This window comes from Etheostoma cragini, chromosome 17 (assembly GCF_013103735.1).
Source record: "Etheostoma cragini isolate CJK2018 chromosome 17, CSU_Ecrag_1.0, whole genome shotgun sequence".
Classification (NCBI taxonomy): Eukaryota; Metazoa; Chordata; class Actinopteri; order Perciformes; family Percidae; genus Etheostoma; species Etheostoma cragini.
The window spans coordinates 16,982,357-16,997,425 of NC_048423.1; the positions used below are offsets into that span (position 1 = coordinate 16,982,357).

The window sequence follows — 15,069 nt, forward strand, 5'->3', positions numbered from 1 at the left end:
ATTCAAGTCCCCCGCTGTGCTGTCAGGGGTTAGTCCTGACTCCTCCACTGTTTGCATGATATCAGTGCAGCCTGGCAGTCGGAGATAGACAGACCGGCCAGCTTCTCTCCACCTCGCTGTTGCTGTGTCCTTACATGCCATTCATTTCAGCCTTTTGAAGTCAAGGCACTCATGCAAAAGAGCCAGGGACACTAGAGGACACTAAAGATACAGCTCAATATTGATGTTCCAGACATGGAACAGAATACTCAACTTGGGATGATGCTACTGTTGCTATAGTGACAGGAAGATCAAACCTCCAGTTTCTAGTGGTCTTAATTGATTCCCTTCTCTCAAGTCAATGAATTAGTCAATTTTATTCGTCACATGAATTTGTACGAAGTACAATTCCACTGAAGTGCTATCCCATGAGCTCCTTAACATGTGCATGATTCATCATAAAGCACAATCTGACCGTCAGATCGGCACAGAGAAAAATAGTCACCCGGTTGAATGAACCGGCACTCCAGGATCCAGCAAAGTCTCAGTGAAAGAATCCCACATCTCCTGACATTCCCCTTAAGGGCAGGTATTGAATCTCGGATGTGGATGTGGAGATGGACTCAGAGATGGTCTTGCTTGTCGAAGTAGTCGGGATCATAGCCATAGGCCGTAGTTGATAGCCATCTTCACCTTTTGCTGTGTTTCCTCTGATGTTTACATTTAAAAAACCTCGACAGGCCAGGCTAGCACAGTCAGCAGGAGACTGGTGAGTTGATTTCCCGATCCTCATTAGCAACTCGTAGTCATGAGATGGCTGCAGATCTGGTCTTGCTAGCTCAATCTCTTGTTCTCCTTCTCTTCCTCAGTGTTTACTCCAATGTTTACATTCACAAACTTGAGCCAGCTGGCTACCTAGCCTAGGCTAGCAGTGTTGGCAGGAGGTTAGCAGAGTTGGCAGGAGGTTAGCAAAGTTGGATGGAGACTGGCAAGACTTCCCGATCCTGATGAGCAACTCATGGCCACATGTTCTCACCTTCCAAAGTCAACCACATAAATCACAACTATTACTTGTAAAATAGACAACTCAGCATTTTGGGGAGCTGACAGAGAGGTGACTGGAGAGGTCTGCACCTTGGATGGATGACCACGGAGACTGGTATTGCAAAAAAGATCAAAAGATGGGATGGACAAAATGATGTCAATCACTGTGGTTGGGCTTAAAGGTCTTCAGCATGATTCTGAACATCTACCTGTTTGGACCATGTTACCTTAAAAGTGTTGCGAACTGTCTGCAGTATTCATGAAAAGATCTTTAACTGCTAGTTAATTATAAATGATGACAATCTGTGTCCATTCAGACTGTAAAACGAGCCATCAGGCCCCATCTGCCATCAAAGCAATCCCTTTGATTTGCCACTTAAGACGGACACTCGCACGATTAATTTGAGATCCTAAACAGGTTAAACAATCCCCACCCTGATGACAGCCTCTATCCCGTTTCATTGATGGTTTATAAATAATTTAGCTGGGCAGTCTGTTTGCTTGGGTCCCCACACTGCCACCAGCCACACAGACGAGATGAGCTCATGCATAGTGAATTGGATGGGGTTAAATTGGGTATGACTTGATGATCTGTCCCAGTAATCCATTTGGTGGCCAAATTGGAGATTGATTATTTCATCGGGTTATGGCTGTCCTCTGCTATTACCATTAACCATTGAGGGCCACACGTGTCACATTTGCCCGGATAATAGTATGCTGGCATTCTTTTTATTTACATGTTAATGTGTGACTCTCGGTTTGTGTCTGTAGCATGGGATTCTTCCTTGACTCATGCTGCACAGTCATTGGAAAAGGAGGTTCAGGAATTAAAAGTCACTTTACAAACCATGCTCGCACAGCTCAAAGAGGAAGAAGAGGGGGAAGAGGAAGTGAACGAGTTACAAGGTGACCACCTTGTGAAAAACGGGACTGATGAAGAAGAAGAAGAGGAAGAAGAAGAAGAGGATGATCAGTACTTCAGTGACAGCTGGGGCATTTGAAATGGATGCTTGTTGTGTTTTATGACCACTCTCAGAGCCTGGCTCTCTGAGAGCCTGAACTCAGTTTTGCAATAGGAGTGACCCCATATCCATTTACTGTAAAGCCTCACTCAAAGGGCTACACAACCAGCCTCTGTGGTACTGCTGAAAGTTTCCAGTATAGAGCCTTGGAAAGTCTGTATAACATTGTATCCATCTACAAATGGAAAAATATGAAGGCTTGTAATGTAAAATAAGACACTTTTATGCAAAATTCCTCAAATCTTGCCAGCCTAAGTTAACCACGTAAAGAGCGCCTTAGGCCACCACGCCGTTATAGTGATTCTTTTTTATGTCACGTCTTACTGGTGCTGAGCAATTATGTGATTTTTTAGATTTTTGATTTGGTTTAAGATTTTTCTATGTCTCTGATTTGCTGAGTCTCTGAAATTATAAATAATCAGCCCTAAAGCAAGACTGTGTAACTTTTGCAGCAACTTGTGAAGTTAGAGTTAAGAGTTAGTGTAACAGTAGTTTAGCATTGCCAGATCCTCCTCCACAGCGCTGCTAAGGAGGGTCTGGAGAGGCAACACAGCATTCTGAGATGTGAGAAACATGCTCTGGTTTATTGCCATTTCTTTAAACCAATCAATCTTATTGGGCGGCACTGCACGGAGCAAAAAGCGGCTCTGCAAAAATATCTTGGGGAAGGAACTTGTTTTGGTGGAACATGTGTACGTTGACAGGTTGTTTGAGTCGTGCAACAGAAAACTCAGATTGGACAGATAGTCTAGCTATCTGTCTGGATTTAACCTGCAGAAATCTGAGGAGCAGTTAACCATAGTCCTTAGAAATCCAACGGAGTATAAAATGTAAAATCCGGCAAAATTTCTGTCGGCACCGGAGCAACGTTAGCGTAGTGGATAGACACTAGTGTAACAGTAAGTGTAAAAGTCATACAGTGAGTGAACTTAATTAGTAATGTCAGTTACAAAGCAATATCTATCCGGGGTTTGCTAATATTAGCCAACATTAGCCACAGTAAGTTACAGTAAAAGTTAAAGTAAAGCTGTATCACAAAACCCTTGAGTGATTTGAATTGAACAAGGTTGTGGTGCAGAATGGGTTATTTATTATTTCAAGAGTTACATAGTGGCGCTTTAAAATTCCATGACAAAAACTGAAAATTCCATACTTTTTTTTTGTTTTTAAATAGCAAACATGAAACCACACTGAAGCATAAAAATCACTAATCGCTCGCCACGTCCATGAACGTGCACATAAACTAAAATGTATGCTTCATTTTTAGGTCAGCTAAGCACTTTTGTGTGTTTTTCGTATGAATGGACTTGAAGTCCATGAAATAACTTGTTTGTGGTGCTACAGAATGTGAGCTAACTTGAACACTTTGTTTTCTTGCAATATTTAGATGTTTTTTTTCCACCCGGTGTTTAAGCACATTTAAAATAATTTTACCTGCCACTGATTTGTTATTTTTAATTGTACTTTAAGTACATTATGTTTATGCTCAGCATCTTTTTCTCATTCCCCTGGTTGTCACTTGACATTCTGCCAGAAACATGTTTTGTACTTATACCCACAAATGCCTTTTTTCATTTGCTGTGCAGCTTGAACTTGCGGTGTTATGTTTTATATTTATTCCTTACAGCATCTCACTAATTACATCATGTACCATTCAGCCTAATGTGTCTGCTGTTTTTATTCCTGTATTGAGTTACAGTCGCTCTGGTTATTTTCCCTCATATAAAATGTGCAGGCATGCCAGGCAAGTGAGGGCAGTGGTGATATGTAGGAGACATCAATACAGTAATAAAGGTCCTCTATTGAGGTCTATAGGGGATACACGGGCCTTCTATTGTTATCTCGCCTCAGCAGCATTGGTGTGGCTAATTGGGAGGCAGCCTCAGAGAGGACATGAAAATGGGATGACACTGCTTTGTCCCCATCTGATTTTGCCCTGTGTTTTTAGAGCAGGGGGCTGTTGAGGGATGATTAGAGGCGTGTCTGAAGTCCCACGCTCTCAGCTGTGAACACAGCTGAGAATTCAGGTTTTTTTCCAGCAGCACAATGGGCCTTTCTCACGTTACTGACAGGTTGCAGGCCAACCTGCCAGGCCAGAAGTCTCCGCATCTATCTGTCTCAAGCAGCATACAGACAGATCTTGGCACACTTACCTTCCTGCCAAACTCCTCCACCTTATAATTGAATTTGTGCTTGTGCCATACTGTGCCCCACATGGAAGCTTTGCTCATAAAATGGCCACAGAGAAAAGCCAAGATTGTTTTCAGCAAGCAGATATAGCAGGGTGAGAGATTTCCTGACTTAAAATGAAGCAGCATGCAGTGTAAGGTCTCTGCAATATGCTGGCTATAATATTGCCCAATTATAAACAGTGAGGAAAATAAGTATTTGAACACCTTGCTATTTTGCAAGTTCTCCCACTTAGAAATCCTGGAGGGGTCTGAAATTGTCATCGTAGGTGCATGTCCACTGTAAGAGATATAACCTAGAAAAAAAAAATCCAGAAATCCCAATGTATGATTTTTTAACTATTTATTGTATTGTATGATACAGCTGCAAATAGGTATTTGAACACCTGTCTATCAGTCTAATTCTGACCTTTAAAGACCTGTTAGTCTTGTCTTTAAAATGTCCACCTCCACTTCATTTATTATCCTAAATTAGATGCACCTGTTTGAGGTCGTTAGCTGCATTAAGACACCTGTCCACCCCATATAATCAGTAAGAATCCAACTACTAACATGGCCAAGACCAAAGAGCTGTCCAAAGACGCTAGAGACAAAATTGTACACCTCCACACGGCTGGAAAGGGCTACGGGGAAATTGCCAAGCAGCTTAGTGAAAAAAGGTCCACAGTTGGAGCAATCATTAGAAAATGGAAGAAGCTAAACATGACTGTCAATCTCCCTTGGACAGGGGATCCATGCAAGATCTCACCTCTTGTGGTCTCAATGATCCTAAGAAAGGTGAGAAATCAGCCCAGAACTTCACGGGACCAATGTTTCCAGGGTTACTGTTAATACACTAAGATGTCATGGTTTGAAATCATGCATGGCACGGAATGTTACCCTGCTTAAACCAGCACGTCAAGGCCTCTCTTAAGTTTGCCAATGAACATTTGGATGATCCAGAGGAGTCATGGGAGAAAGTCATGTGGTCAGATGAGACTAAAATAGAACATTTTGGTCATAATTCCACTAACCGTGTTTGGAGGAAGAAGAATGATGAGTACCATCCCAAGAACACCATCCCTAATGTGAAGCATGGGGGTGGTAGCATCATGCTTTGGGGATGTTTTTCTGCACATGGGACAGGCCGACTGCACTGAATTAAGGAGAGGATGACCGGGGCCATGTATTTGCAAGATTTTGGGGAACAACCTCCTTCCCTCAGTTAGAGCATTGAAGATGGGTTGAGGCTGGGTCTTCCAACATGACAATGACCCGAAGCACACAACCAGGAGAACCAAGGAGTGGCTCTATAAGAAGCATATTAAGGTTCTGGCGTGGCCTAGCCAGTCTCCAGACCTAAACCAAATAGAGAATCTTTGGAGGGAGCTCAGACTCTTTCTCGTGGACATGACATTATTAGATTTACTACTCAAAAATCATAGTTATTTTGGGAAACAATGGGTCTTTGATTTCAGATAGTGGCAGACAAAAGCAAGCTGAAATTACCACTGCCCACTGATTTTATCAGCTGTAGCTAGCAAATTGACCCAATATAAGCTTAGCTGATTTAAAACGTCGTCTTTGGCTAATTTATGGATGCTTCCAGCTGATTTAAAATGAGAACCGTCTAAAACTATTTCTATATATGCACTTGATGGCTACTTGCATGATATATTACATGTCAGCCTAAGCTACATGGCCCAAGTAAAGAAGAAGAAAGAAGAAGAAAGAATTTAATCAATAAATCATTATAATAAAAAATGTGCCAGTGAGGCAAGACTAAATAAAAGAGAAAATGGTTTGTTTCCAATCCTTCTTTATTAATTTTGAAGTTTTCATGCGTCATTTAAACAATAAAAGAAAAGAAAAAAATGAATTTTGCATCTGAAAATGACATGCAAATGCAAGTGATGTTCCAACCCTTATTTACATGTTAATCTGGATTCATATATTCTATTTGGATACTGAATATGACTGAATGAATGATTTTAGGACTGTGTCTATATCAGGGGATTTAAGTCTGAGATTTGGATTTGTTTGTTTGACTCCCTGTTGAGTTGTTATGTTGTCTGACAGGTACATGTACAAACTCTCTGAACCAGGGGTGAATCATAGATCGTGTTTCAGATTTCCCTCTCGCACCGCTTCAGCCAGCGCCACAGACACCACTAATGAATGCAAATTTCACATCCTCTGAGATCCCTGTGTGCTCCTCTGAAACTGACACCTTTGTCATGTGAGAGCGTCTGCATGTCAGTTCTGGTCGTTGAGTCAGTGAAGATAACTCTCCTGAGAGGTGTTGTTGTGAAGAGCAAAACTGGACACTGAACTCACCACTGTTTCTCGGAGCTCATTCAAATTCATGCAGCGCTTTACTCAACTGTTGAATAAATTCAACTGAGCAATCAAATAGGGAGGAAATTCCTGAGGAATTAATACGTATTTTAAATAATTTCATTGCAAGTTTTTGCAACTCAAAATCTGCATATTATTCTGTCAAACCTGTAATGGATATATGGCACAAATTAAAAACAAAAGCAGACTGGGCGCCTGGGTAGATCACCTAGTAGAGCGCGCACCTACAGTATGTACAGAGGCTCAGTCCTCAATGCAGCGGCCGCAGGTTTGTTTCCGAACTGCAGCCCTTTGCAACATGCCATTCCCCCTCTAGCTCCCCTTTCATGTCTAAGATGTCCTGTCACAAATAAAGGCCTACAAAGCCCCACATAATTATCTTAAAAAAAAAGAAGCAGACTGAGCAGAAACAACAGAACATAGCCCACCTTTTCCTGTTTCCATCATTTATGGATGTATGAGCAATAACAGGGTTGGAGGAGATGCACTCAGAGGCGCAAGCACATGTGTACTTTCATCTTCATTTTGAGATATCTAATTTACAATGCTTGCCCTTTCAGAAATTACAGATGAGAGAAAAACTGAGCCCTTTAGAAGGAACACAAGAGTTTGAGGGACCATGTGTCTCTGCAAGTACAACAAGAGGTGAACTGAATCTGCAGTAACCCAACTATAAATATTATTAATCTAGATTAATCATTTAGACTGACCTCTGAATAATTAGCCCGCGTGTGACGTATCAAAGCAGGAAGAACCTGAGGGAAAAAAAATACAGAAAGACACATTTTAAGGTATTTAAATCCCTGATGATTCAAGCATCTGATGTTCCTTAATAATGAAAGCTTCTGATAAGAATTACTGTGACCCACTGGGTCTGGACCAATAGTGGAACGGGTATGATTATAATACTGTACTGAGTAGAAGGCCATTGAAGAACAGGACTGTTTAATAGCACCACTGTGACAATCATAAGTTCTTACAGCTCCACTCCAACTTTCATATTACATTATTTTAGTATTATACCAATTCATGTTTTATCTTCCATTCTTGCAGCTCTTTCCCAGAACAGACTGATCTCATGAAATGACATAGGCCATGTATGACACACCAATTCACATGCCATTATTGCCATGTTATCAAGATGAATACACACTTTTTAGCATGTTTATCAACGCCGTTTGGCCTCCATTGACTTACAGTGACTGTGGGCAAATTGGTGTCCATCACCACGGACGGTGCACCTGCAATAGTTGGCCGCTCTAATGGATTTATTGCCAAGTGCAGGGAGGATGATGCCTTCCCCAACTACCTCAATTACCACTGCATAATACACCAACATTCACATGTATGCGCAAAAATGCTCAACACTACAGAGATAACGGATGGGGCAACTAAGATCTATTCACGCCAGATCTCTTCACCGACAGCTGTTCCATGTGCATCCGGAGAAGGTGGACTGTGACCACACAGAATTTTTGCTACACACTGACGTAAGATGGCTTAGTCGAGGAAAATTCCTGCAAAGATTTTGAGAGCTCTTTCCCGAGATTAAAGAGTTTTTCCTTGTATCTAAACATGCAGAATACAACCAGCTAAGTGACAATCAGTGGCTACTAGACTGCATTTTTAAGCGATCTGACAAACATGTTTATTGAATGTTGACAGTGACAATATGATCAGCTCAGTTAATGCGTTCAAACAAAAAATGCAACATCTGTGCGCAAAGCTGCAACGCCATGATTTGACACGCCTTCAAAACCTCTTATCAGAACTGGAGACAAAAGGGAAGGCGTGACGGTGGACGCTACACCGAGCAGACTGAAACCGGTTTCAAGACTTTGCATTCTTGGAGCCAGTCGCTACATTCATGTGCTACCCTTTTCAGGAAGATGCTAATGTGGATGTACTTGCATCAAAAATTGCAACACTGTTTCACCTGAACTCATCTGGAGTGGAGGATGAGATCCTGACACTGCAAGCGGACTTTGAGCTCAAATCTAGGGCTCATGGACAGTTTTGGAACTTACTGACAGAGGAAAGTACCCCAACATGAGAAAATGTGCTCCCTCCTTGACTGCATTAGTTCGGCTCCACTTATTTATGTGAGTCAGCCTTTTCCTACATGAAGATTATTGAGTCCAAATACAGTTCCACCATGACTGATGATCATTTTGAAATGTGCTTGAGGCTGGCTGTAAGCAGCTACTGTCCGGACTAAGCATCCCTGGCCGATTCCACTTGGTGCCAGTCCTCAGAGTGAGGTGATGACAAAAAAATGTACAGTTGTATTGTGCATATGGGGTAATGCAGTTATGCAAGTTCCACCAACTTATATTGTGCATATCCTTTTTTTATAAATAAATAAATGTAGAAATAAATATATGTTTTGCGTTTTTTTTAGCAGGGAGATCATTTTAACTTGGTCATTTTAAAAGTAGCTCGGAAGCTGAAAAAGCGTGGTCACCCCTGGTTTGGACAATATTATAGATTCAAGACGAAACATAGCAAAGGGTAGAATTAAAGTCGCAATTACAAATCAGTCTGCTACTTAAGCACCACGGACAGATTCTAACTTGTACAAATTTCACTCAGACAAAGGATCGATTAGTCAGACTAACATCTTCAACTAATCAACCCCTCTGCCCCTGCCCTTACTGGGCTACTGCCCCCTTTACTGTATATCGGCGACTGCAAGTCTTGTAATGGAGTAGGCTTTGCTAAATACTGTGATACTGAAAGCAGATTATTACAGAGTAGGTCTTTCAATTCCTTCATGTTGTCTAAACAATCAATCTTCACCTGCTAGTTCAACATTCTTGAGGAGGCACATATGAACTACTACAAACTACTATTTCTAGTCACCGTTCCATTATATTTTACTGTGACTGTTATTGCCAGTATTCATTTCAACCCCAACTGGCCCCGTCAGACGCCGCCTACCAAGAGCCTGGGTCTGTCCGAGGTTTCTTACTAAAAGGGAGTTTTTCCTCACCACTGTCACACTAATTGCTTGCTCTTGGGGGAATTACTAGAATTGTTGGGTCCTTGTAAATTAAAGATTGTGTTCTAGCCCTACTCTATCTGTAAATTGTCTTGAGATAACTCTTGTTATGAACTGATACTATAAATAAAAAACAGCGTATACATGGATTAGGACAACGACAATTACAACCTTTTGGAGACAGTATGTTTAGAGTGTGTTATGGTTTGAGGGTACCATGACCTCAGAAGCCTGGCTCCTGCATACAGCCTGGCATCAACATGCGTTTACAAATCTTTTCTCAGGTCAAACATGAAAAAATGTCTGTGTTGCATAAAGACATACAACACACTTCAAATGATCGTTATTTAAAGCTTTAGTGCGTAGGTTTTTGATATTAATGAACGTCCGTTACATTCAAGCCATTGCCAAATGAGTTGCTACAAAGCTAATTAAGACTATTTGCTCCACACAACTCTCTCTGTATTTCTCAGTATGACAAGCGAAGATAATTACCTCTTCGGAAAAGTCCATCGTGTTTTTTTACTCCTTCACATCCTCCTAGGCTACTAGCAACGGTGTGGAGGAGGGGTGGGGGCGGTGCGTGATCACGGAAGGCTTGTACAATGTGAATGCACTGACAGTTTTGTTGTCATTACTTAGAATGCCTCATGGGGGAGACAGAAACTACACACTCTAGCTTTAACTCCAAGGGAACCAGAAGAAACATACTGAACCCATTTTGGATAAAAAAATTAAAGAAATATTTCTGAATAGTGTCTCATACTGTGTATTTAGGAAGTGTAACAAGTGCTCATGTCAGAACGCTCTAAAATGTGTTTTCTCCGAGGCAATCTTTCTAAAAGCTTATGCTTGCGTCTCTGCCCAAAAGCCATCAGAGTAATAAGATCAAAGTCAAGAGGAACTCTCTGTGACACACTCTTAAATCTCTTTTTCGAAGGATTTACAGCAGTTCCTGTGTGATACATCACTGTCAAACAACCGTTATGACAAAATAGAAAGGATTTGCTTTGAGAAAAGAGATGTTTCTACTGCCATTTCATCTGTAATATCAGAAAAGGAATGTAATACCCCCCTTTTTTAGCAAGCAGTGGAATGAGCAGCAGAAGCAACAGAATTGATTATTACTCCCATGTCCAAGCAGGAAAAACATATTGTTATTAATTCCTCCGGGGAGAGCTCCTTTATTTAGATCTATGGTGGAGCACATCCTCCAAGAAGCCCAGACACTGGTTCACCTTGTAACATCCCTAGGGGACGAGGCTGTCACTGGAAAGCTGAAATATCTGCCATAGCTCTGCCATCCTTCCCACTTAGTCTCAAACAGGCAGGTACCACACCAAGGGGAGATAGGATCGATAGATCTGATGGATGGAGCTGGCTGCCTTTAGGAGAGGGTGCTGGGGGACGTAGGGAAGAGGGGAGAAGTAATGAGAGCTCCTGTGAGCGATGGGGAGGTTTCGGCCATGGGAGGCTGGGCTCGTGGCCCTCTTTTCTTTCGCTTGAGCTGCCAGTTCGGCCCTAATGAGACTTAGAGGAGCTCCTGTCCTGGGGAGGGACGTGGTGATGTGAGCTGCTGCTTCTCAGCAGCTGTCAGTCTGTCTAGACCAGCCTGCACAGACAGAGGCCAAAGTCGACAAGATATGTCACGTCAGCACGGTATGGGAGGTTTTTGAGTGTGGTTTTGAATCCAGGACTGCTACTGGTTGATTTTCTGAGCTAGATAAGTGAAGCCACTTGGTGTAAAACAGTCCTGATGCTTAAAGCTGCACTAAATCAATATGTTTATGATAATGGATCAAATGAGGCCGGATCACCTCACAGCAAAAGTGTTCTGAGTTCTAATCCGCCGACCTTTCTGTGTGGAGTTTGCGTGTTCTCCTGGTTTAAGCGTTGGTTTTCCCCCTTCTGACAACCTCCCGTGTCAGCACTGTGATTGACTGGCAACCTGTCCAGGGTGCACCCCGCCCAATGTCAGCTGGGATTGGCTCCAGACCTCCCAGGACGCTCTAAAGTTAAGCTTAGAGAGATAATTGATGAATCGATGTGTAATGTGAAAGGGGTGGTCCGTAATGATGAAGCCAAGGAGAATTTCACAAACAAAAAACATCCACTAATGTAGGTTTTACGGACTGGGATTTTGATCGTGATGGATGTGACCCATGTGGGTTTTTGAGGGGCCGATGCTAGTGATGCTAATGATCTTTACTATCAGACACTGAACCCCAGCAGGCTTTAGGGTGGCCATACAAGTTTGTTCCTTCATTAAGAACAGCAGCTCTGTTCATCTTACAGTCATGTCACTTGCAATGGATTCTAATAAGGACACATTTCACAATGTGAATTTTTCTACTTCTTTAACCCTGCAGCATAGTCGACTCTTTTAGTGGCATTGTGTACAGTAGGTTTAGTATAGTTCCAGTCATGTTGTCGAAATATGGCTAAAAGCAGCGCACTCATGTCACTCTATTGCCATCTCAAAATGGAGTTTCTTTACAACTATTGCCATCTTTGAAACACCTAAGCTCTACCAACAGTAGATATTGTGACCTGGCACTAGCTAACGTAATGCACCAATGGAGAGTATGGAAAACACAGATAGTGTACATTGCTGGCTTTAAAAGTAATATATTTACAACTAAACATGCTAATTTGAACAACTAAATAAAATGCCATTGCTGGTTGTATATAGACTGCTTCTAAAGACAACTATAAAAACTCCATTCCACTGACTGCTTTATATATTTAATAATAAACAATATTCAACCAATACATCCTCAGTGTAGGGGCCTCGTGTTTGATCTACTTTCAGTAATACATGTTACTATCCTGCCATATTTTTAAATACTTCCTCTGCTGAGCTCTATGACCTTGTAAATTGTTATCATCAATGTGAGGTTTATTACATAGGCCTAATAGATCACTGTGCTGACCCTTGGTTGACATCTGACTTATGTTGCCCCTATCCAGTTGAAAGGGGTCACTGTCTGGATCATGCTGATCTGATACCGGAGAATATTTCATTCACTCATTATATTTGACAAGATCCGATCACACTATTTACAGCACCTAAGCAGTGAGACGTCCAACATTGTGATACATCATTGTATGAAGAGCAGCTACAGTACATGGGCCCCCTTAAACTTTCCCATCCCTTTCAGCACGAACACACTATCGCAACAACTGACGATGGAGAGAAGCCCAAGGACATTAGTGCCATTTGGAATTTAAAATGTAAGCAGGATGAAATAGAGAGGAAGAAACGGAGAATGACAGAGAAAACAGATAGCGATGTGAGTATTCCTGTAGGGGAGGATGTATATCTATAAAAGATGCAGGCTGTACCACACATCTGAGAATAGATGCCCGTTGGAATATGCAGCGCCTCGCCGCCAACAACACAAAGTAGTTGTGAAATGATTTGCAAATTGAACGCTTGCCCCTGGATGAATTATTAATAAATGTGTACAGCTTCAAATGTTTGGAATTACAGCTGCCTACATCTGTTTGACAATCATCCAGCATCAATTATCCAAATAATATGGAGGTGTTAAACCCAGAATAGCAGACTCACTTCTACAGGACACAAGATAAATTCCAATGGAAGCATCAATATTAATCACAGAGTTGGAGAGCGGATTAAAGCCGCATATTGGGTCATGACACCAAGTAAATTACAGAAGTCAAGTTATAAAAAAAAATGTGTCTGTTTAAGGCCTGCACGATTTGGGGAAAATATATATATAACACGCTTTTTTGCTTAGAATTGATACCACAATTGTCTGCCACGACAAAGAGTGAAACCCGTGACTAAAAGGCGCTTTGTCATTGGCTAAGGGTGAAGCCCTGGGCAGGCAGGAACTTTGGTTGACACAAAATTAATTCCAAAATATATATATATATATATATATATATATATATATATATATATATATAACCTCAATTAGTCAAATTGCCTATGGCTTCATTTTACTCAACTTTATTTAGGCTCCCGTATTTGGTCAAGTTTAATTTAATCATCCTCATCATGTTTTGTCCTACAGTGGTTCCTCTACATACATTAGTTTGCTCGAGTAAACTTTCAACTGTGTGAATAGCCGCAGGGGCACTAAGATGCAAGAAATGCTGACTGTTTGAATTATCTGTTTTAAACTGTGACGGTGGAAGCGTCCTCAGTCTACAGAGGAATCAGAAACGTGCCTAGTGTGTAGCAATTGATTAGAGTGGTAAGCGCCACTCTAACTACATTACATAAATCCCAACCCATATCAAATACCCAAATGCATATCCTAAATCCTCTTAATCCCACTTCACCACAGTTTAACCTCATGGTCACAAACCGTATACCGTGTGTGGTAAGCTGGTTGCATGCACTTGTATATTAATTCATGTATATATTGATATTTTTCTTGTATCACCAAGGCCTATCTTTTAATCGAGGGCATGCTCCTAAAGTAAACACCATCATGTATTACATATAACATTAAAGAGAGACCTGTTACAAAACTGAAATACACATCCAAAGGTGAGCAACAAACAAAACAAAGAGATTGTGCCATTCCAAAAGTTATCCTAAAATAGACACTAGATACCATGCGTGCACATGAAAACCCTTTGACATTAAATAAACATATGGAGATTTGGAGCTATTTTTATTTAAGCATCAGAATTAGGACGGGCATCTACTCCTATATTTATAAGCTTTTAGTTCAGTTTTGACACATTACTTTATTCAGTTTGATCTCCCCACAAGCCTGGTTAGTGTCCAATATAACCTGAATAATAAGCTTCCCTCTTGCTTCTTGTATGATTTCCCAAATTCAACAGGATCTCAAACTAGGCCTGCACGATTATGGCCCAAATGATAATCACGATTATTTCGATCCAAATTTTGATCGTGATTATTCTCACAATTATTTGCTTCACAAAGCAAGCCGATCCACTTTTCCATGTTGATAAGAATGAGAATTAAAATGCGAAACAATAATGAAACAAAAAGGAAATCAAGGGGCATTTAGAATTGATAAAAATATCTGATTAATTGCGAGTTAACTACGACGTTATTATGATTAATCAAGATTCAATATTTGAATCATTTGACAGCACATTTTTTCTTAATTGTTTGGTCTATGAAGTGTCAGAAAATGGTGCAGAATGTTGATCAACGTTTTCCCAAGCCCCAGATGACAATCTCAAATGTCTTCTTTTGTCCACAACTTAAAAATGTCATAGAGGAGTGAAGAAACTAGAAAATATTCACATTTAAAAAGCCGGAATCACAATTTTATTTATTTATTAATTTTATAAAAACTGATTAATCGATCAAATCAAAATAGTTGGCAATTCTTTTAATAGTTGACAAATAATCGATTAATAAAATCTAAGTAATTTGCAGCTCTACAGCATTGTCACTGCGGGACTGTTAGCATGCTTTAAAAGACTGAAACATCCCATAATATTATAAATTAAGACTACAACAGTTTCAAGGTCAAAACAA

At 40.8% G+C, this 15,069-nt stretch overlaps 1 protein-coding gene across 2 annotated transcripts in view; it reads left to right on the top strand.

Moving 5' to 3' along the window:
- Positions 1-3,708, top strand: part of disc1 (DISC1 scaffold protein) — a 49,986-nt gene extending 46,278 nt beyond the window's left edge. The window contains exons 15-16 of one of the 2 annotated variants that reach the window (XR_004660133.1): positions 1,825-2,410; positions 3,050-3,060. Coding sequence is in view for 1 of the 2 variants with exons in the window: in XM_034898220.1 (XP_034754111.1) it covers positions 1,825-2,024 (200 nt within the window). In the remaining variant the exon portion in view is untranslated. Of the gene's footprint in view, positions 1-1,824 lie in introns of both variants that reach the window. The other variant, XM_034898220.1, reaches the window with a different exon arrangement.
- The last annotated feature ends 11,361 nt before the right edge of the window (positions 3,709-15,069 follow it).